The 23,963-nt window shown below is 44.4% G+C and overlaps 1 protein-coding gene across 1 annotated transcript in view; it reads left to right on the forward strand.

Annotated features, from left to right (window-relative positions):
- Positions 1-661: 661 nt before the first annotated feature.
- The window catches only part of LOC104633683 (sodium/hydrogen exchanger 2-like), a 28,693-nt gene continuing 5,391 nt past the window's right edge, over positions 662-23,963 (forward strand). The window contains exons 1-10 of the mRNA XM_075762925.1: positions 662-1,682; positions 2,997-3,460; positions 3,832-4,082; positions 8,848-9,065; positions 12,571-12,767; positions 17,588-17,677; positions 19,749-19,819; positions 20,921-21,085; positions 21,758-21,872; positions 23,220-23,354. Of these exons, the coding sequence (XP_075619040.1) occupies positions 1,406-1,682; positions 2,997-3,460; positions 3,832-4,082; positions 8,848-9,065; positions 12,571-12,767; positions 17,588-17,677; positions 19,749-19,819; positions 20,921-21,085; positions 21,758-21,872; positions 23,220-23,354 (1,983 nt within the window). The 5' untranslated portion in view covers positions 662-1,405. The remainder of the gene's footprint in view (positions 1,683-2,996; positions 3,461-3,831; positions 4,083-8,847; positions 9,066-12,570; positions 12,768-17,587; positions 17,678-19,748; positions 19,820-20,920; positions 21,086-21,757; positions 21,873-23,219; positions 23,355-23,963) is intronic.

Here is a 23,963-nt window from a genome sequence, read left to right on the forward strand (position 1 = left end):
AAACCTGGTGCGATTTCTGTCCTCCAAGTGTCTGTCCCGCAGGGTTGGTTTTTTTTGTTTGGTTTTTAAAATATACAAAGGAAGAAGTGGCACTGAGTTTAAAAAGCTTAGTTTGCTTAAAGACAGCTCTAATAGGAAGAGTTTTGTCTTAAAGTCAGCAAGCTTGATAAAGGCATACTGTAAATCCAAACTAACCGTGGTAAGGTGGAAAGACGTCACTCCTAGAGCGTATTGCTGCATCTTGCCTGACTCCCAAAGTTTATCCTCCTCCTCCTTTATAAATCAGATCAGAAACGGAGCTCACGTGGTACTGAGAAAGCCAGGATCTGGGTCTGCGTGGTGTTGGGTTTGGACTTTACAGCAGAAAAGTGGGTCACCAGCTCGTTATCGACGGCTCAATTTTGGTGTGATTTAGGCAGCTGAAGACAAACAAATAGGCCATTGATCAGTCTAGCAACAGCCTGGGGCCTCTGTATTTTAATTACATGTGTTCTTTGGACCAAATTCATCCCTGTTGAAACATTGTCAACTTAAATGAACCTCCACAATGGAGGAATTTGGCCCAGTATGGGTTTTTTCCCCTCTGTATTATTAATACATCTAACACTGTTGCAAATAACTTCTTATTTTTCTCTCTCTCCAGCTTTTCCAAGCAAAATCAGTCAGCTTTCAGCGTCGTTTTCAAGTAGTGAAGAGGGATGAAGATAACTTTTCCTGTTAGCCCTTATTATAGGAAGAAGCTTTAAGCAATTATTGAAATTTATTCTTCCAGTACAGATGACATCCATCCAGCAGAACCCTGCAGCTCTATTTTAGCATAGGAAAGCAGTTGCTCTGCTTGATTTACCAAATGGAAACTGTGGTTATCAATAATGTTACTGCTGTGTGTTCTCTCTGTGTGCACTGGACTACAGATGAGAAATCCAGTGAAGTACACTGTAAAATGGGTCCACTTTTTATGTGGGACCTGTTCCATCAAATCCTGGCTGTTCTAGCAGCAGTGAAGATTTTTTCCCCCCCCCCCCCCCCCCTCCAAGAAGTGTTTCTGAGAGACTGGAAGCCAAAATATGTCAAGAGTTAGAGACAAGTTGCATTTTCGTTCTTCCTCAAGCTTGCGTAGATGTGCGGTTGGTCTAAGGGCGCACGAGGTGTTCCTTCGTGGAAGCATCTGCAGGAGGAGCCTCTGCCGATCTGGGCACGTGGTGCCAAAGGGTGCGAGTCTCCATCAGGGTCTCCCAGCTGGAAAATAATAGACCAGAGAGGAGAGTCAGGGTGAGGCGGAGCGATTGATCCTCTCTTTGCGGCAACCCGCTCAACGAGGGTGAGCCAAGCTCTGGTGTCTCCTGAAGCGGGAGCCATCGGCTGGGAGCAGCCAAATCCCCGCAGCAGACGGCTTCCAGGGCGAATGGAGGGACAGAGGTCAGGGTGCAAAGCTGCAGCTGCTGTTCTAGCTGGGTCCTTGCTCTCCTCCATCCTCCAAGTCACCAGGGTCAGAGCCCTGCAGGGCTCCCCACCGATGCCACTGCTGGAGGACGTGATCCCGGAGAACATCAGCTGGGCTGCCGAGGAAGCCCAGGGCAATGAATCCTCAGAGCACGCGTTTTTCTCTCTGGATTATCAACATGTCCAAGTGCCCTTTGAAATCACGCTCTGGATCATGCTTGCATCCTTGGCCAAAATAGGTAAGGCATCTTGAGAGGGTGAGGAAGGACAGGGGTCTCTGTGGGGACGGTGTGGGCAGGGGTGGCCTTTGCTTCACCTCTTCTCTAAACTTGGAGCCTGAGATAACATGCCAGGTCCTAAGGATGTGCATGTGGTGTGTCAGACATACCACACTCATGGAAAATAACTACCCAGTCACATTTTAGGTTGGAAATGTTGGTTTTCCAGCAAAAGTTCACACCTGTGCGTAGTGTTGCTATTAGTAGGAAAAATGTCTGGGTTTCCAGGAATTTTGTTTAACTGCAGTGTACACCAAGGTCTGTATTCATCTCGATTAGCTTGCCAGCCATGCTACATGCAGGTCGTCCGCTGACATCTTCATCTTAAAATGAAGACTCCTTGGTCTTAAAAAAGGGGCTGCATCTGGCCAGCCGCAAGGAATAATTCAATCCATGTGCAGGGTGTTATACAGCCTAAAATAAAATATCTCTGCATCAGGGAGGTTATATGGTGATAACACCTAAGAAAGGTTGAAGTTATACAAAATATTCTATCTTCCCACCCGCCCCCTGCAAAACTGGACATAGGAAAGTGGAAATGATGTTTTTTCTGGGTTTTTTTCCCCTCCAGGAATTGTGATAACTTCTGTTAAATTACTTCCATAAAAGTTATTTTACAGCATTTTTTCTTTTATTTTTTCTTCGGAAGGGAAAAGTCTCTGAGATTTTGTTAGATTAGAATTTTTTGCAGATGGAAATGTTCTTTTTATTTTGCTATTTTTCATATTATAGGATGAGGTCTCAGTTCTATTAACATACATGAAAAAACAATAACCACAGATATTTTTTTATTATTATTCCTATTCCAGTTTGGTTTGTTTCAATTACTTTCTTTTAATAACTCGCCTTGAGTAGTCGTGGTGGTTGTCAGCATTTCTCTCTAACATTGGGCTTTGCTCAAGGCTGGCTTGATTGGACTTTTTTCAGTATTACCTTCAGCTTTAAGTGTTAATGATTAAATAATATTAAAAGTGGCACCATTTATAATTAATGAGAATGGGTTTTGTGATTTTTTTTTTTTGATGTATAGAATCTGTATTGTGTTTAAAATTAGCAGTTGCTATTTATGTTAGTTATTTATGTTTCAGATTTTCTAGCCAATTTCTAACTGAGTGACTTCCCCTTAACGGCATGCATTTATCACTACTCCACAGCGTAGCCTGCTGAGGTGGGAGCACGGGGAGCTGCCTCACCCCAACGAGTTGCTGGTGGGTGCCTGTTAACCAGTTTGGGCTGGTGAGGTAATACTTTTTTAATCTATCCATTCCCTTCCAGGATTTCATCTATATAACAAGCTGCCTTCCGTCGTTCCCGAAAGCTGTTTATTGATATTTGTCGGACTCATCATGGGGGGAATCATCTACGGCTTAAATGACAAGTCACCACCAGTTATGGACAGCGACATCTTTTTCCTCTACCTCCTGCCACCCATCGTCCTTGACGCAGGTTACTTCATGCCCAGCCGTCCCTTTTTTGAGAACATCGGCACTATCCTCCTCTATGCGGTCGTGGGAACGATATGGAACGTGTTTGGGATCGGCTTTTCCCTGTACGGGATCTGCCAGGTGAAAGCCTTTCGCTTGCAGGACGTGTCGTTGCTCCACAACCTTCTGTTCGGCAGCCTGATCGCCGCCGTGGACCCTGTGGCGGTGTTGGCAGTCTTTGAAGAGATACATGTCAATGAAAAACTACACATTTTGGTCTTTGGCGAATCGCTCCTGAATGACGCGGTGACGGTGGTAAGGATCAGCCTTTATTTTGAGTATTTAATGTTCTGAGGAGGGATGCTCTGGTGCTGAGAGGTGGGAAATGAGATCTGCAGAGGGAAAAGACATCAACAGCGTCTTATAGCAGAGGACTCCTGGTCCACTTCTCTGGCCTGAGGTCTTGAGAAGCTTTCAGGTGAACAGCTCTTAGACTCTATGTCTGGAGACAGAAATGCATAAGAGTGCCACAGCACTCCCTTGCTGGGTGCCTGACCTCCAGAGAAGGATGCTGACCCTGCACCAGCAGAAATCCCAGCACCGTATTTTAATGTCATTGCTACGTATGGCCATGTCTGGTGAATCTCTTGTTAACGGCTGTTTTTCTCTTTCATTTTTTCACCCAGGTGCTCTACAAGCTATTTCGATCTTTCTGTGAAATGCCAGCCATCAAAAGCGTGGATGTTTTTGCTGGAGTTGGAAAATTCTTTGTGGTTGGGCTAGGAGGAGTTTTAGTAGGTCTTACTTTTGGGATGACCGCCGCCTTTACCACGCGATTCACCAAGGATATCCGTGTCATCGAACCGCTCTTTGTCTTCCTGTACAGCTATCTTTCCTACCTCACTGCCGAAATGTTTCACCTTTCGGGGATTGTGGCGTAAGTATATCCCAGCATCTCATCTGTCCAGGAAAGCTTTTTGGCTATGTTTACTGAAAAGTATCAGAAAAAGTTTTAATGTAAGTTTGCTTAGTTGGGAATCTGTGTATGGCAGCGTACAGCGAGTGTAAAAGCCTGTGGAAGAGCCGAGAGGTGTAACCCCGTTTCACATGTTACACAATTACACGTCGATGGTAATAGCTGCAAGTCACAAGCAATGCTGGGCAAGCTTCAGATGGCCGATTGGTTTATGTAGGTTATGGATGAATGTTTTTCATTTGGAAACCCTGAACGTTCCAGCAATGAGAGGTCTAGAGGGCCTGGCAGAGCCAGAAGAGGCTTTCTGGGCATATTTTGTTATTTTCCATGTGTGACCCAGTCAGAACTAACATTTGAAGAGCTGCAAAGAGTATTTAATCAAATCCTCAGAAAGGTTTGGTCTGAGCTTACAGTATGTCTGGTCTAGCACCCTCCTCCTGATCTGCATGCCCTACCTACCAGCTAGCTTTGGGTGGTGGCCCCAAAGGCGTGCTGAGGCAGACCTTACGGTGACAGAGCAAAGTAAGAGCGATGGGGTGGGAGTTGTGCATCCCTGACGGAGCTGCAGCCTGGAAATGTTCCTGCTGTTGGGGAGTGGAGGGCTCTGATGGAAACCTCTGCTTTGGAGATTCAGACTTACCGCCAGAAGCAGCTCTGACACAGCTCATGAGTTTGGTCTCCTGAGTGAAGGTGGTGTCCACCGTTCCTCTTTCTCCAGTACCGTTTGAAATCTGCTGACCAATTTCAGTCCAAGTTGTCAGAGATCAAGGTTTCAAAGGTACTAAACCCAAACTGCTTGCAATTTACTACAGCGCGGTCAGTCCTATACACCCCTCAGTCTAAAAACCACGTTGGAGCACCGAAGGGTTCACCCCGTGAAGCTTTTGTATGACCGGGTTACAGCGGCGCGGGGCAGAGCAGCACTGCCTGTGTCCTCCAGCACAGTCCCACGCTGTGTCAGGTACCACCTCGCATCTTCCCATGCAACTTTTCGGATCAGCAAAGCAAAACTATTTGTTTCTGTAAATTCAGTCTTTCACAAATTGTAATTTATAGATAATACAGTTAATTCCTTTTTCTTTTTACTGGATGGGTCTTTCAATAATATGAATAATTTTGGGGCAGATCTTTCAGTTTTAAGAGCTGAGCTTTGGGCTTACTTTGTGCATTTCACTTCCAGAGCAGGTGCCGAGGAGAAAAAAAAAAAAAATAAAATCCTAATGGTCAAAGAAATCTCACCTTGGAAGCAGAGAGAGATGAAAACCTGAGTGATTCAGTCTTTCTGGTTTCTGTGGGCTGATATCTGTTGCAGTTGGTTCTCCTACCTAAACTAAGTAGGATCACAACCAACTACTTCATATTTCCCTAAAGACTGTAAAGTGCACTTAGACTGCATTGATAGCTACAGTGTAAACAACTGCGAATCTGATAATAATGAAGATAAAAAGAAAATAAAAAAATTAAGTCAGGTACCAGCTAGACACAGGAGTATCTGGGAGATCTATTTTAAAACTAATGATACTCCTTTGGATATAAACCATTCCTATATCTTGCAGATTTTGTTTCCCCGAATGGTTAATAGGAGCAATATTCTGGCGTTACTGAAAACAATTCTAGCTCTGGGAATAGGTAAGCGAAAGCCTATTTATAGGAGTGCAAGACAGAACAGTGAAATAAATATGCTGCATAATCATCATGGAGCAGAAAACATTCAATCCTAATGGTGTCTCCTTTTATCAATCACAATCTACTGTACCCATTATGGAACCCATTTTCTATTCTTTTGAATAATGCATTGTTTCTAAAGCAAAACAATTGCAAAGGCAGCTGATTCCTGCACTGCCGGTCTTATAATTGCCAAATTATAAATGCCTCTTTTATATCTCGATTTCAAACAATTCGGTCGTTTGTGACCAGGGAATATTGTATTATAAGAAGCAGATCTTGGCAGGTTTTTTCTTTGAAAAATAGTTTGATTGCCAAAAAAAATCAATTCTACATAGTCCAAAAAAAAAATAAAAAAAAAAAAATCTGTGAATGCAACCCAATCTGCTAAACAGTTCTGCAAACATTTTTTCAGTTTGACTTAATTTTTTTTCCTCCTTTTTCTTTTTTTCCTTGCCCTAGGGGCAGTGGCCTCTGAATTTGTGACAGAACAGGTCAAGTTTATTCCTGGTCTGTGAATCTGGTGTGAACCCATATGCTTTTCCTAAGAAGTGTTCCAAAACCACGGCTCTGGAAGTCACTTGCCCGTAAATACACATTGGATCCCTTCGTTCCTAGTTGGAACTATTTTATCCACTATTTATTGAGATAGATACAGAAACAGAAGAATTTATTATTTTCTTTTTAGCCTGTAGTTCAATCCCTGTTACTCTTTCTGGCTCAATGTTTTATGCAAAGTGGGTCAATCTAAAAAGGATAAATCAAAAAAGACTGGTTGCAGGATATTTTTAGGTATTGGTACACTTTCTTAGGAGATGAAAGATGTGAACTCAAACAATGTGAGATGAAAAAGGGATTTGAATCTTGGTCTCATGCTGCTGGATAAAACGGGATCTCATTCCCCAGTCAGGTTATTGTGGCTTTTCTGAGTCTGACCTTTTGTATCCTGTGCCTTTACTACAAGCCCTCTCCCTTAAGTTTTAATTTCAGACAAACCCAAATGTTTCTTCTTCAAAAAATGTCTGTGTTTTTCATGGCAATGAGGGAAAACGAACAATTATTTTCAAATGAAAGAAATAGAAATGTATGTATTTGGGGTTTTTTTGTTTGAATGCAGAGCCCAGTAATCAGTATCTCACAGTGGGTGGAAGTGCATGTTCATTTGAAAAAGTGTTTGGGTTTTTTTCCCTTGTAACTTCTTATTTATTGTTCCCACCAAATATCTGATAAGTGTTTTCCCATAATAGTATCACTGATTTTTTTTCTTATGCTGATTTTTCTTAGTGCTTTAAGAGCAGAAATGAATGTAGCTGTTGTTCGTTCCTTTACCTTGGTCCAACGACAGATGCCAAGTTGTGGCAGTGAAGGTGTTAGTGATCACTGATGAGCCAGAAGGAAAGTGGCCCTTACTCCGCTGTTGGTAGCAGCGGTGCAGATTAAGAGCAGCAATGCGGCGGCTGAAATAAATAAATAGCTGTGGAGGAGAGAATCGGGGTCTTTGGTTTCATACAGGTTATGAAACCATAAGCAGAATGCAGTCAGCTCTGCGCTTCTGCAAACTGTCCTGTTCGCTGGGGCCAGGGACAACCCTGGTTGTTTTGTGTTGTTTTTCATCAAAGCCCAAATAATGCAAAGAATCCCCTTTGTGAAATTCTGGGGTTAAATGTGCTATTTTTCTCTGCAAAGCAATGGTTGCATGGCTATTTTCTGAATAGTTTCTGGCTGATAGGAAACAACATGGATAACAGGTTGCGAAAGCCACCACCTATCTTGACACCTATTTGCATGGGTATGGATCATTTACCTGCCCTGGCCCCAGCTTATCTTTAAAGTCAGTCTGCCAGATGTAGGTGCACTTCTGCAAGCCAAGGTTCTACTTCTCTGTGGGCTTGTCTGCATGTGCCATAATGTAATGAGAGCTACCATCGTGTCCCAGGTGAAACGAATTTTTAGTGCAATAAACCTCGGTGTGGATGAAGTTACCACATACCAATAGAAATCAGATCTCAGAAACGTAAAGCGGTTTTGCTATTGGTGGTACAGTCTGTAGAACGAAATGTTTCTGTCCAGGTTAAAATATAAAAAAAATGGAGCTTCAACGCTTTGAGCACTCAATTGTTTTGACCTTCTAAGATTGCTGGCCTGAAAACATATTGATTTGAAAAGCTGATGAATTAGGCTAACCACATGTACCCTGTAACTTGAAGAACCAATTATCCATGAAATATTGCAAGGCAGAATTTTTAATTGGTGCTGCACACTCCTGAAGTGACCTGAGGAGGTCAGATGTTCTGACTGTAGCAACAACATTTCTTGGCTCATTGTGCAGCCTTATGAGTGTGCTTGAGCATTTTATTCTCTCTTGGTTGCATGGAGTCAATGGCTTCATAGTCATGCCCGAGTAATCTACAGTGCAAATCTGGTCTGGCTTAGAAATATACAGCGTGAGGCACGTCGTATGCTTGGGTTTCTCCAAGTTTAGCTTTGGTCCATTGGGTGAAGGAGTACAGCATTCAGGCTGCTCTTAAACTACACCGATTCTGAGTCCTGCAAGACTCTGCTGTAGTGACCAGATGTCAGCCAAACTCACAGGAATCCTATTTACACATTTCTTGTGCTGAGAAACAAGTCTCCCATTCCCTCAAATGTCTTTCTCTCATCCAGGCAAAACTGGAAATGTGGGATCCTAAGCATGAAAACTCTTCAGCCCAGACAGTTAAAGTCTGGCAAAGTTAAAGAACCGAAAATGGTGTATTGCGGTGGGAAGAGTTGGGTGTAGTTAATTGTAGGTATTGCTGTGTGTCTGCGATAAATGCAACAGATGGTGAGTTGTTTATCTGTTAAAAACCAGATTCAGTCAGTCTGGTCAACCTAGATATCATCTTATTGTCCTGGTGATCCTCCTGATATTATTGGACTGATGTGGGAAGCGAATCACTACCCAGTGAGATGTCTGCAAACATCTAAGACTTAATGAAGCCTATTTTTTTTTATAAATGACAATGTGTCGATTTTGTGTGCTTAAGTAGAAAAATGTATTGTTTTGTTTTAATTTTCTCAGCATCATTGCTTGTGCCATGGGCATGAAACGTTATGTGGAGGCCAACATCTCTCTGAAGTCGCATACCACAGTCAAATACTTCATGAAGATGTGGAGCAGTGTTAGTGATACCCTCATCTTCATCTTTCTTGGAGTTTCCACCATTGGAGAAAATCATGAGTGGAACTGGCCGTACATTTGCTTCACTGTTATTTTCTGTCTCATTTGGAGAGCACTGGGTATGGTGAAATCCTATATTTTTTTTTATATACGTTATTATTTATGGGAGTGAAAAAATGCGATTCCAGAATGCTTCTGCCCCCACCATCATCCTTTCCTGCTCGCTCTGTATGTGTGGTTAACCCAGATGTGAACACAAGGGTTGAAGTGGGACACCCCAGCCGATGCTTCCCCCCACCTCCATCACTTGCTCAACAGCAAGTCTTGCATTTTGCTGCAATTTCCTAGTCTGTGTGCTCACCGTAGACAGCACTGGTGCTAAATAAAAATTCTCATGACATCTGTTTTATTGATACCTCTGTCTTAGACCCTCCTTTGATTGCCATGATCTCCTCTTCCATGTCAGTGTCTCTTAGTCCCTTGGTATATTCACAATAGAAGGGAGATTGTAAGTACATAGCTTGGGATCAGAGAGCTGTGTAAAACTGTGGGGCCTCTGCATATTCTGAATTGCAGAGATTTAAGAGATTTAATTCATAACAGCAGCATCCTTAAAAGGGAAGCTGGAGAAACCTTCAAACAACTGTCTGTGGAGATGCTGTTCTGCTTTACAGAAGAGCATCTACCCAGCTTACTGCTGGGCAGATGAGAATTGGGACCTAAAATGTGAGGATGCTTCTGCTCCTATTCAAGAACTTCAGATAAGGACTGAGAATGACAGAATTGCACAGAATCAGGGAATTGTTGAGGTTGGCAGGGACCTCTCGAGATCATCTGGTCCAAGCCCCTGCTTAAGCAGGGTCAGCTAGGCAGGACAGATGGCTTTTGATTATCTCCATGGACAGAGACTTTACAACCTCCCTGGGAAACCTATTGCAGTGTTTGACCCACCTCACAGCAAAAAAGCGACCAAGACTTAGTGATGACAAGAGGAAGAGCGAGCTATGCATGAAAATACTCTCCTGATAATTGTGGCTAAAGATAATCTTCTTGAGATCAGTTACGATGAAAACCTGAGTCCTGGTGCCAGAATGCTCTGGGACTGCATTTTCATGCCTTGTAAATGACCAGAAAAATAGATATGCTGTTTTACCATCGTCCCCAGTTGTATCTTGCATTGATTTGGTGTTCAGAGAGGCTGATTCTCCATTGCCTCTTACAGCACGACCATCACCTCAGTGAGTGCAGAGTGCCTACCTTCTCATTTATGGATGGTTTCGTATATTAACTATATCTGCAAATATAACAGAGCACACATTTTGGCAAAGAATTTGAGAGCTAAAAAACATTCAATGGGATTTATGTTTACAAGCCACTGAGTCAGAGTGAATTCAAATTTGATAGACACTTCAAGAAATTGCTTAAATAGGGTAGGCCATGATTAGCAAGACATAGCAGGATGGGTTTTATTAGCTGTTAATACATGCCAAGGTTTGTTTTAATAACTGTGCACCATAAATGCACTTGGAAACATGCTTATTAGTCAGTTGTGTGTACACTCAAATGTTTTATTACAGTTAAGTGGTTTCTCTTAAATTATTTGCTCAAATGAAAAGAAGCTCCAAGTGAGTTTGACTTGTTTTTTTAGTTCAAAAATTCTTCACGAAGCCGGGCTGGGAAACTCCTGCTGTGGTGGTGGTGGTTGGGATTAGACCCTGACCGGCTCAGACCCATCCAGCTCTGGATGTGCTCAAGGCGCACCGATCCAGAAATGGGAGGCACCCGTAGAGTTTGCTTGCAGGAATTGGGGACTTTTGGGTTGACAGTGCTGGGGTTGGTGTGTAACCTGTATTTTATTGGACCCTCTCAGTGCTCTTAAATGAGAAATGATTCTTATGAACCCTGGGGACTGGAATTACTTTGATATGAGATATCATCTAGAAAGCCAACTATATTAATTGCATGACAGCACTACTATTCTACTCTTATCCAAGCATGAGGGAGATTTACTTCTGCTCTTTCTCAAGGTATATCTGCAGAAGAAAAGATATTCTGCTCAAAATGATTAATTGTATGTCATCTTTTGGAGCAAACTGGCCTTGAGTTAGTTTAGGGAATGCTAATAATAATTTATGAGGAAGGATTAAATTAAGACAAAGGCCAGGATATCAGCTCAAGTAAATTTTCTTCCTTTAAATCATTGCCACTGCCTGAGCTTACAGTAGCTGCAGATGTGATCTGAGGTATGCTTTGCTTAATTTATTTATTTCTTTAAAGTTACAACATACCTTGAAACCAAAGTACTTCACATCTGCTGGTCTGGGCACCAGCTCCACGGAGCTCCGGAGATGGGGAAGGTGTTGCCAGGTTCAGTTAATCGAGTTCGCTATTCCTGAACATCCCCAGGTCTTCGTTTTCTTCAAACCAGCCTGATGTGCAATCAAAGTTCAGATATTTTCAGTTGTACGTGCATGGGAAGATGTTTGATATGTACAAATGCACTATTTTGGAAGTTCGTTTCTTTTACAAATGCCCTTTAGGAAAGCAATAATGATGTGGATCCAGCTAATTCCTAGCAAAAGCCAGTGACAGTCTGTGTCATCGGTTCTCAAAATGGCCATTAATCTGCAGGAAATAAGATGTTTATCATATCTGTTGGTATTAAAATCACAGTTTACTGATTTAAGACCTGACTTTCTGTACCTTTCTGCATCTGTTTATGTATTTGCAAATGACCATAAATTACATCAATTGCTGTGTCACCTTACGTAGTCTTAAATTCATACAGTATAAATCTGAGTGAAAGGTTTGTGAAGAAACATTAACACAGGCAGAATAAAGCTACTTATCCAAGCTACTGCTTGGAAACTTTGGGAAATTGGAGGGTAACTTGTGGCTAAATTGTTACTTGGGTGTGCCTCGAGACCATTTATAATCTGAGCAATTCAGTCATTTATTATCACCAATTAGAATAAATCAATTAATATTTCAATTCAGTTCTCGGAATCTGGCTCCATATCATTATACGAGTAAAGTTTCAGCTGGCGCTTGACCATAGAATTGCCCTAAAAACTTTAGTTACCATCAGAATAAATGTGCTAATGCATCCCATGTTGCCAGTAGTTGTTGTTCGTTCAATATTTAGCTGATGCTTACCCCCAAGTCACCAGGCAAACGGTGTGTTCTGGAGATCCGCGGTCCTGATGCTAAAAGTCCCCTGTAAAAGTCCTTCCAAAGGAAACTCTGGTTTCCCAGCTGGACTGTGATAAGCACAAGGGTGAGTTAAAAAACAAGAGAATTTGCTAGGAGATGAGCTACCTAAAACTTTATAGTCGTGCAAGTGCCCAGAACTGTGGCCGGTCAACGGTGTCTGTAATCCCCCAAATCAGAAATGTGTTGGGGATTAATTGGATGTGGACAAACCAAATGCAAACCTGTTGGGCCAGGCTGGAAGAAAAGCCCTTCTCCAGTGATGTCTCAGGAATATACCACCCTGGGGCCTGGCCAGCTCCTCACAATTGGTGTTGACGAGTGATGTTTTACTGAAAATACGTCATAAGATTATGAGTTTTATCTGATTGCTCTTTTTGTTTGATGTGCTCCCATCTTCTTTCCTGCTTTCAGGGGTCCTTGTGCTGACTTTCTTTGTGAACAGATTTCACGTGAACACCATCACCAGCAAAGACCAATTCATTATCGCGTACGGGGGTCTCCGAGGAGCCATTTGTTTCTCTTTGGTTTTCTTGCTTCCTGATTTTCGCAGAAAGAAACTCTTCATTGCAGCAACAACTGTTGTCATCCTCTTCACCGTGTTCGTACAGGTAAAAACAATCTCAGTGTCACCAGCAGATGTAAAGAATGAGCATGTTTGGTTCCCCCCCCCCCCCCCCCCCCCCCCCCGACAAATAACCAGTACTAAAACATTAGATGGATACAAGGATTTACCAGTCATTAAAACTTTCCCTCCATCAAGTGGTTAAGCATATAAAAACTTAAAATTACTACTGAAAGAGGCAGAAAGTGTGAGAATGTGAGGTTGACTAGCAGTTGTTGACTTACAACATGTGCTGTAGCATTTTCCACAATAACTTGTCCCATCTTTGATCTGGTCCATCCATATTGGGTAAGCGCTGGTGAAAATTGTGAAGAATAATGCTGGCATAGGTTTCCTCTCTGAAGTAGGGCTTTTACGTGTTTTATGTGAGAGCAAAACCAACACAAATCAACCTCTACAACCAGTTTGCTGTTTGAGCAACCACTTGTTAGTGTAGCCGTGTTGTGAAATGAGATGCTACCTGAGCCATGTGGTGATGAAGGTCAGTTTTCCTTATCCCAAAGGTGAGAAGATGGAAGATACTGGAGATGCTCCAAACTCACACGGGCAGTGGGAATTCTAAGAGGTTTATGGTTTGGTCGTCTCAGTTTTGGTAGTTCACAAGTGGGACAATTTAAAAGGACCTAATTTTGCAGGAGTGACTTCTTAAGATTTTCGGAGAATGAATTCCATTTTATTGGGCATCTGACAGCTGAAGCAACAGCAGTCATTAGTTGTTTATCAAAATATTTTGTATATATGTCTGAGATGTTTTCACATTCATGCAACAAAGCAGCTGCAGTTATTTTATGATGATGCAGCAGGAAGGGGATTGCTTTAACTCTTCCACTGGGGGAAAAAAAATAAATTGGGTGTGTTACTTGTTATAAAAGCAAGGAAAATCAGAAGCAAATAAAAAAGTCATAGCACATTTGATTTATTTGCCTGTAATTTTTCTTTTATAACTGATCCCTAAGCCCTGTTGCTACCTGCTTTCTCTTTCTGCCCTAGTGATTCTTGAGTTGTTTCCTTCCCAGCGGGGAAGCTTCTGCAAGTGAGTGCAACCTGCCCGGGGTGGCTGTGGATGTGTTAATCCCCCACTGCCAGGGTAGGAGAGGGAGGTGGACCCTCACAGCCCTGGTTGCTCTGAGATATTGGGTTTATTGTTTAAAGCATAGATGAATTTACTTTTTTTTTCTTTTTTTAAAAAGACCGATTTCTGCTGTGGGTGTTTTTGCAAAGCCCAAACCTACACAGAAGCTATAGGAGCATCTGCAGCTGGAGCTGCTCCTGGGGAGCATATGGGAGGTGCCACATCTGACCCTGCCTGCAGTTGCAGAGCGGGCAAGGACCCAGGCTGGTCAGTCTGCAGCTGGGGAGGTGCAGAACTTGGTGCTGGTTATTGCTCTCCTGACTAATAGCCTTTTATTTTTCACAGATTCTTAATTAGCATCCCTCCAGGTGTAGGATGGAGGAAGGTTTTCTCTCTCTTGGGCACACTCTGAGGCTGCAGGGAGTTACTGTGCTCGGGAGGAGCAGGCAGCAGCTCTCGGCCTTGCTGTGACATCTAGTGGTAAAAGCATCCCTGCAGCCTTCCGTGGGATGAGGGCTTTGGATGTCTCCCTGCTCTTCTCTGCCCAGCAGCAGGGCAAGGCTCCTTTTGGGGTTTTTCTGAAATGTACCTTTTAGTTCCCCTGGCAGACGGTGTCACGTTTGAAGGAGGATGTGGTGGGAAAATTGGGGTCGTCTGGTCCCAAAGTGAGCAAGGCTGATGTCTACCTGGTGCGGTCTGTCCCAAAAAGTGAAGAGTGGGTCTCCATAGGGCTGAAGTGAAGGGGGGTGGGGGTCTGGGAGTGATGCTGTGCAGAAAAGCTCCCCAGGAGCTCCTCTGCTCAGGCATGTGAGGTCTGTGCAGAGCGGCTGACCCGGGGCTGCCCTTGGATGGAGTGTGCAGAGCAGCTGCTGGGGCTCTGGGAGATGGTGGATCATGGTGACAGCTGCCCTATGGCTGAGCATCACCCCACAAGAGCAAATTCCTTCTGCCTGGCCTCCCTGAACCCCTCGGGTGTGAGTGTTGGGCGCTTGGACAATGCGGAGGGTTGGGGTTGACTGTGCTTCCCCACATCCACCTAATCCACACCATCAGCCGAAGAAATGGTCAACAAGCGCGATGTGCTGATGGGCTTGGAGCTGAGTCCCACAGGGCAGCTGGACCGGGCGCAGGTTTCAGACTGAAGGCAGAGAGGAGGGGCCAGGGGTTGGGGGGAGTGTAGTTAGGTGGAGGTTGACAAGTTTTAAGATGCAAATGTGGGTCAGAAATTGAAAAGATCTGGTCACTAGGCACGTCCGCTCATGCAGAGGCGCTCTTGAGTCTCAGACAAAAGTTGTTCTAAGGCAGCAGCTCCATTCTACTGAGGCTTTGGAGAATCCTTCCCAGGACTGGGAAAAGGGCTTTTGTGTAACCTCAAAGCTCAACTGGTGATGTCATCTCCCTGCGAAAGGGTGAGAGTTAAACAAGGTCCCTTGTGGGTACGTGTTGGCCGGGCGACCCCTTGACCTTCAGCCATTCAGCGGGAGCATAGCATCTATAAAAACAGACGTTGCTCAGGCTCCAGATACCTGCAGTATTGTGTAGCTGAGGCCACCACAAGAACGAGGGGGGGAAAAAAGCAAACTTGCTTAAAAGCTGAACCAGAAAGATATTGCTGTAGCTCGACACGGAAGACATAGGTGAATAGAAGCAGGTGATAAGATGAACCTTAGAAACCTGGGTTTGCAAATGAGTCCTACAGCTTCTGAAGTCCATGGCACTGCTGCCAGCCACATCGGTGGATGCAGGATTGAAGAGTGAATATCTTTAACGTCCCAGCATCTTTCATGGTGCATGTCACTTCGGGTGGAAAGGACAAGTGACTATTGGCTACAAAACAACTTCTATGGATAGTGGACTTTCTTTGTTGTTGTTATTTTGTGCAATAAGTTTTCTTTATATGCACAGTGACATTAGTACAGACTTGGCAGGGGGTGTTCGTGTTAAGACAGGACAGAAACTAGGGGAGAGATGATTTGGGCTCTTTTAAGCTGCTGAAGGTCAGCAAGGCATCCTGTCAGAGCACAAACCCACTTCATTTTCTTGGAAATCCTGACCACTCTGGCTGAAAAGCCTCGTGCTGCACAGACTAATGACCAACACGTGAGCAGTTGGGCTTGTCCATACGTGCATCTATCAGAGCATTACACAACCCAGGAAACTCATCTATTTTGGCCTAACTCAGTTGCATAAGGCTCTTCCCACAACAAGCCTGGTTAATAATTTTGAGAAGGTTGAGTGAGCAATTGTCCTCAGCACTTCCAGGCAGGCCTGGATATGTGCCACGTAGACCAGAAAGTACTCCAAGGAGCTGTGGGCTTGTCTGGAATGTCACAAAAAAGCCCTCATTGTTCTGCCTTTCAGTGCGGTTTAAAAATGAAATACCATGTTCTCCATTTGAAGTTCACTCTCTCAGCCTATTGGCCTCTGACCTCTTCCACAAAATTGTTAGCAAATATAATAGTTGTGATTTTGTTTTGTTTGTTTGCTGCCCACCCTGACCCATTAGATACCGGATGGCTGATGGTCGAAAAACCGTGTGTGAGCCATGATAGAGCCGTCAGCATGGGGTGATGCGCTTCAGAGGTGTTATCCCTGGCGGGTGGAGGAGGGGACCTACGAGCATGTTGTGAAATGACACGTGGGATTCCCATAATGCTCCCAAGGCCAGGAAGGGCCAAAGGAATTAAGGTGTTCCTAAATTTGAGAGTCCTGGTCACAAAACTCCAAAATGTCACTTTAAAATGAAAACAAATGCAGCTAATTATCCAGCGAAGGCAAGAGACCAAATTGCGTAGTCTCTACTTAGTTTTTGTAATATCTGTTATTTCTGAATTTGTGAGTTTTATGTTATTTACTCTGAATAGCTATGCATTTTTTTATTGCTATTAGCTATTAAAATGACACATTAATTGTTTCTGCAATTAAAAATGTGTTCAACTCTCCTCTGTGCCAGCATTTGTGACATTCAGAAGTCATAAACATCAACTACTCCATCATTTTCGCTGTAAACATGTCCTAGAAAAGTCATTTCATAACTAAGCCAGAGTAAGAAACGCACCGCAGAGGCATTTTAGAAGTTCTCTCACGAGGCTTAAAGGGCATTAAAACTCTTCCCTTGACCCTTCCCACCAGGTGGATACTTTGATTAGTAAACTTAGCCACCGGCTGGCCATCAAAGATCGTTGGAGTAATGATCCGTGACACATAATACTCAAAAAGTTAGCAGACAAATGCTGGTGGAGGCTGCGTGCTGTGAAGTATCAAGGATTATCATCGTTTCAGGCATTTGAACTTTGAACGTTTCAAACCCCTTTCCATCTGGTAGGCTACAAGCAATTGCAAGCCTAAGGCTTGACCCTGAAATTATTGGTTGACTTTTTGTGGTCTTTGAGATGCCAGATGAAGAGAGCGGAGCATTTCCCCTCTCTGCCTACCCCCATCCTGAAGTCTGTGTGTGAGCTCCTGTTGACAGGCTGCTACCACGAGCAAATAAAATGTTTGGCTTACAGTTGGGAGAACAGAGTTTCTAGTCTTGTCGAAGCTTCGCAGATTTTATCTTGCTGATCAAACCAAGCAGGTAAGAGGTGCTGGCTCGAACAGCAGGTCTTGTTCTGGCAAAGAACAAGGTAGCTGCGGCTCATACCTGTGCTGGTGATTTTAGTTCCAGTGCAGGTACCGCTAAGAACATTTGATGTGAAGAAAGGCTGATTTTTGTCTTTGTGGTTATGCCGCAGGGAATGACCATCCGTCCTCTCGTTGACTTGTTGGCTGTCAAGAGGAAAAGAGAGAGTGCTCCCACAGTGGGAGAGCAGATCCATATTCGGGTAAGTGATGCTTCCATCAACACACAGCCAGAGCTTTCCAATCTGCTTTGCGTGCAGCAATGTGGTCCTTCTGAAAGGTGGTGTGCCTCCAGGGACAATTCAGACCTGCAGTTTTACCTGAATCCTCTGCAGGTCAGTCCCTTTGCAGGTTGAAGTCCGACGCAGCTTCCTAACCATGAGTTATTATTTGCATTGGAATAGCAGCCACCAGCTGAATCAGACTGGTGTTGCGTTAGGTGGTGAACAAACATGACAGGAAAAGATAAGCACTTGCTCAAAAGTTTATACCTGAACCTAACACTAACTTTTTTGCTTCTCTGAAAAGAGTGAAAGAAAGAAAATGAGACGTGGTCACTTTCACGGTTAGGATCTTCCAGGTGTTCACTGGTCACTTCACCACTATTAGTTTGGAGATTTTGAGGGGAAAAAGAAATAAAAAATTAGAACAAGGAAGGTAAGGAAAACACTGGGTTGGAAGGAACCACTGAAGTCACCGTAACCCAAAGCTGGAATTTAGTGCACCTTGCTCTTGCCATCCAAATGTTGGCCTTTCTAGTTAGAGGGCTTCTGCAGAGAGCAGGTCAACTCCATGAGGAAGCAAGGTACTCTGCACAGCCAGCCGAGGCTTTGCATTGCTGGATCCCACCGCAATGCTGTCGGTGCATGAGGGATGAATTGGAGAGGCTTTGCTCCAGGTCTCCTTCGATGAGAGACTTACAGCCTGACAGGGAGCTGTGGCTGGGGATTTTTAATGCCGTGATACTCCGCATCCAGCGTAAAATAACGTTTCTGAATCTAATTGTCACATTTCTGTAGGTATGGCTCCTTCAGGAATATTTTTCTCGTCTTTTTGGGTAGCTGGCAATAAAGACATTAGGTCTGAGGACACTTATAAAAACCGTTTGGCATCCTCACAATTAGGTTGTATTGCAGGGCTTTGTCTGAGGTTAACAGAACAGTTCAATAGGCTGAAGAGGCTTTTCCTATCGTGAGCAGAGAATACTTTCTTCTTTTGTTAGTGTATGAATAGTAAATCATCTCTAGAAATGTGTTTATTAGGAAATGTGAGCTGAAAATGGCTGTGTACCAATTAAGTAGAGAAGGTAACAACGCAGATAGTTGGAAACCAGGCACGCAGCAGCCAGGAGCAGCTTTCTTCCTCAAATTTATTTCTCTGTCCAGAGAGTTGGGATGCTCTTGCTTGCAAGAGTGATGACTAGTGGGGTGTCATTTGTCGGTCCTCGGACCGTACAGCTGCTAATAGCAAATGTGAGGGCTCCGTACCTGTACCAGACTGCAGGGCTGAGTGAACTGCTCTGAATTTTTTCTGCCTCTGACCCCACAAAAAAAATTATTTTTTTTTTTTTAAATTAGAGTTGGAGCAAGCTCCAGGGACATCAGTACCTGAATGTAGAGGGGCGTTGACTCGTGGTAAAGCAGAGACCTCTCCCAGTTTAGAGATGCCAGTAGGAGGGAAAACAATTTGGGAAATTACAGAGATTTAACTTCTAGGTCAAAAAAATCAACCTGTCTATATTTTTAATATAATTTTAAACAATAATAATGTTTTTGTATAAGACATGATATGACAATTATTTCATTCAGTGGGAAGTGTCTGGGGGAAGGCAATATTTATTCAAATCGAAGCATCATTTATACATTATCTACACCTATATCCTGAAGATACTGATCTCCTGAGACAAATTGTCCTCAAAAACCTCAATGTGAGCATTTCCCGCTTATCAAGGCCCAATATGCAGGACATGCAAGCCATCAGCCATCCTGCGCGTATCCTAAAGAGCAGACCCACGTCCCTCGGCCGTTATTCTTTGCTTGCACAGACCCGAAAGCAAGCAGCCAAACCACTTATTGTACTCCAGAACCCGGGGATACGCGTGGATGCTTGGATGCAGAATTAGCCTGATGGTCCCTCTTCTTGTTTACTGGAGCTGTGTACCGAGCTGAAAGCATCCCCCGGTTTTGTCTGCTGGCTTTTGATGTTTGTGGACTGAGTTCATCATGTATGCAACACATGCAACCGGTGTATAGCAAAATCCTCTCTTCTGTTTAGTTCTTGGATCATTTGCTGGCTGGCATTGAAGATATATCTGGACACTGGGGACAGTATTACTGGAAAGACAAGTAAGGATTTGCCAAAATACAACTGTGTACATGTGTAGAGAAAAAAATGAGTCTGGTTTCTGTTCCCTAAATTTCTGCTGTGGGCAGCTGAGCCTTGTTCATCCTCGTGGCACGACCCAGGGGAGAAAGGGGCGGCTTTTCCTTGTCTGAGGTGAGACCAGGTTCTCAGGCGCTTCCCTGCTTGCAGGTCATGTTGTACTTCACTCTGAAAGACTCCTTTCTCCTCTCCTATTGTGTTTGTCCCTTCTTGTCCAAAGAGACCTGCTGGAAATGAAAGGGCCGTGCCCTCCTGCCTGTCTGGCCACGCAGGAGCTGAGGACCCCAACCCAATGTGTGCACAATTAGCATTAAAAATATGAGCTTGCAGCACTTGGAGGAGCAATTGCTTGTTGTGGATTGACAAATTACAGACGATGTCTACAGAACTCTGTAGCGAAGTGCTCGGTGTAGATTGTACACATAGGATTTTTTTTTTTTAATACAAATAAAATATACTAATATTAATTCCTTGGCTGCGCAGACACAGATGCAGCTAACTTCATGGTAGTTGATAAATGCAGCTGGCAGGGATTTTCTTAGGAATGTCAGTGCTTGGAAGTGCCACTAGAGGGTTTGGGAATCGCCGCTGCCTAGGAGTGTCCTGGCTCCTTGCGAGCAGGTTTGTGAACAGCTAACAACAGCCGAACTTGAGCGTCGGTATTTGATACCGCGGTGCTCCATCTTTCCCAAGTGTTGTGCTGTATTTGAGCAGAAAGTGAGAGGAAATGGCTCGAGAGGGAATCTGGAAGTGTTTAAATCCGTTGCATGCCTTGGGGCTACTGCGTGCACTTGTAGCACTTACAGAAGAGTTCATGATAAATCTGGTGCTTTGGGGAGTTTTTATTGTATTTGGTAAAAGTTTTAATATCTTAACTCATGTACTGTAGTGCAGAAATAATTAGGGACTGACCTCTTGGAGCATTGATTTCCAGAAAGAAGTTAATGGAATATAAAGGAATATGGGGCAGTCATGGACTGTGAAGCTGCCGGCTTGCTAGGTCCATTTTGGTGCTGGGGAGTTGTGGGAGGAGGCTAAGCCCGTCTTGTTTTGTTCTCAAACAGATTAGAATATTTCAACAGCAAATACCTGCAGAAGATCCTGCTTCGAGAATATGACCAGCCAAAATCAAGTATCGTGCTTCTCTATGAAAAGCTGGAGCGGAAACATGCCATTGAGCTGGCAGAAGCAGGGCAGCTGGGTCATGCCCCGTCTCACCCATCCTTGCTGTAAGTGCTCCCCTGCTGTCGTCCCCTTTCCGTCACTCCTCCCGACCCTCCCGTTGGAGGGAACAGTTATGAAAAGGTTTTGCAGACTTCTCTGTCTCCTCTGCTCTTCCCTGCTGGGTTGTCCCATGGGAAGGACAACATAGCTTGGACAAATGGAAAGTAAACACTGTTTAAAGACTAGTAGGTGGGTGATCGGGTGGATGAGCAATCTACTGGCACTGATGAACACGGTTTCTGATCTTGTACATGGAGGCTCACCTGTACACACACACCCCCCCCCCCAAGTTACGCGGAAATGGTGCTCTGAGGAAGAGGCTCTCGCACCGTTTTTTGATGGCTTTGCACCATTACATGCACTGAAGGAACCGACAGTGAGAATGAGCGTTGGCTGGGACATCAACTATTTGTGTGTCGGAATGGCCATCTCGTCTCTCACAGACGGTTCTGCTCTGCCACAGCTCTTTTATCTCCCAGGGAGCACACGGAGGGCACAGCTTTGATGCAAATTACAGATGCCCCTTCTGCAGTGAGCTCCATCTGCAAGGATCAGCTGTTGGTCATGTCTGCTGGTGGTGGGATCCAAAAGGGCTGCTGTGAACACGGGGCTTTGGGGATGCGCCGGTTGCGCTGCTGTGCGTCTTCCAAAATAAGGCGTTCTGGTTTTCTTTGCAGCAACAACGACAGGACTGTCATAACAGACAAAAAATTGGAAGATACTCTGAATCCGGATGTCCTGGAAAATATACAGGAAATATTGGCAAGGAACCTGTACCGAATAAGGAGAACGGTATAACTCTTCCCTCAATCTGTATTTTAGGTGTCCAATAACAAAAGTTATCTCAGTTATCCTAACAGCCTGAGCAGATGTTATGAATATTTACATAATTACTAATGATGTCTCTTTGTGAGCAGAGAATAGTTGGCTGTGTGAAGCCAGATCCAGTTTCCAAGTCAGTGGCACATTTCTGTTTGCAGCATGACAGCTTTTGAAAGGTTCACCCAGTCAGCCTATAATTTTGTGAAGTATTTTAGGCATCCGTACCCAGAACCAGAAAGGAGGAACACATGGATCTTCAGGCATCAGGTTAGCAGATCCAGCAGCTGCAACAGCTCCTGGTTACCTACAGCAGGGCAGAGCAGGGATGGGGTTATCCTCACCTTGCATTTTTTTCCCCACAGAAGAGAGCACAATCAGTGAGCTGCAAGCGAGAATTAATCTGCAGGGGTTTTAAAGCCGCTCGGCAGTTTTGCCATGAAACTGGTACAACTGGTAAATGGCATGGAAACCACTTGCTGTTTACAGAATAACTCATGAATAATCTGTCTGAGGTTTTACACAGCACCTAGGACTGTGCATTGTAATTGCTGTTCACATGGTGATACAGGGAGCCTTATCCTTAAAATCCACCTAAGCCTTTGTTTTACGGATTACGCACGAAATACTGAGTCCTTGGGGATGCGGCTGGTGTGGGCAGCTGAGTACAGAGGGATCAACCACCCCCTCCTGTCCCTTTGCTGAGTCGAGAGAAGCAACTAGATAAGGCTGGGAGGAAACCTATAGGAGTGGTAAACGGGATGAAGATGAAGGTATGCCTCCTGTTTGCACTTACACCTGTCTAAACCCAGCCTCACCCCTTGTAGCGACAGAGTTATCTCACCTTCTGCTGATGTTAGGGGGAGATTTAACTGTGGTTAGTTCACACCTTTTGAAGCAGGATTTATTATTCCGTTGATGCTCTTGCACAATTCATATACGACGGTGGAGCTGATACAAAATATTGCAGGGCTGGGCAGAGGCACTGAGGCAGCTCTGGCTGAAGACACCTAGAACAGAACAGTTCCACATGGTTGATGTTTCGCCTGGACTAGTCTGCATCTCAGTCTTGTTAGTCAGTGATCGCTAGGGCAAATTTGCATAAAGAAGCAGAGCTTGGAGCCCTGTTTTCTCTCCTTGGGTCTTTTCCCTCCATCCCCACCTCTCGTTCTTGGGGGGGTCAGTTTATCCCCATAAGTAGGCAGGATGCGTGCAGGGGGGTGAAGGACCCTGGAAGATGCAGGCACTACTGAAGGGATGCTGCTGTGGAGGGAGGGTCGGTCCCACCTCCAACAACGGTCTGTCCGGTGTACCATGCAGGGCCCAGCGTACAACAGGCACACCCTTCCCGGAGAGACGGAGCCTGTGGAGCATGCCAAGGAGATCCTCATCCTCCGGCATAAGAGCCTGCGGGTGGAAGTGAGCGGAGGCGACGCGGTCAGCTCCAGGAAGGAGGTAAGAGGGAGCAGGGAAGGCTTGGACCTGCAGAGACCGTGCACGGGCTGCTTCCCCGCGCAGGTGTAACAAGAACTAGCAAGAGCACTCTTTGCTGCTGGCGGTATTTCCTTTTAAAGACAAATCCTGTTGCCTTAAAAAAATAGAAGTGTCTCTCCATCCTAAATTGCATTCCAATGAGTATGAAATACCGAGGAAAAAAACCCCAACCCAATTCCTGACAAACAAACGAGCCATCTTGCACGCAGCGCCATTCAGTGCTTTGTGAACATAGGCTTCCGTCCATGCTAGGAAAGTTATTTGCTGAGCAAATGTTATTAATTGGGCTTCAGTCTGTAGATTCAGAGGTCTGTTTTTCCCATGTTTTCTTTTTCTGGGAGATTTCGTCGAAGGCAGGAATTTGGTACACCCATTGTCAGCAGGCCAGATGGACTGTAAATATTTGAAACTATTTGGTGTTTTCCCCCCCCCCCCAACTCTTTGAAAGGACAGAAGCATTATTGTGAGCTTTCCTATTTATTCTGCAGGTGAGGGTGTTTTGTTTGTAAAAGCAGCTACGGTTCTGGGCAGACATAAATAAAGTAAAATAGAGGGAAGCGTTGCATACCG

The sequence above is a fragment of the Balearica regulorum genome, chromosome 11, assembly GCF_011004875.1.
Source record: "Balearica regulorum gibbericeps isolate bBalReg1 chromosome 11, bBalReg1.pri, whole genome shotgun sequence".
Classification (NCBI taxonomy): domain Eukaryota; kingdom Metazoa; phylum Chordata; class Aves; order Gruiformes; family Gruidae; genus Balearica; species Balearica regulorum.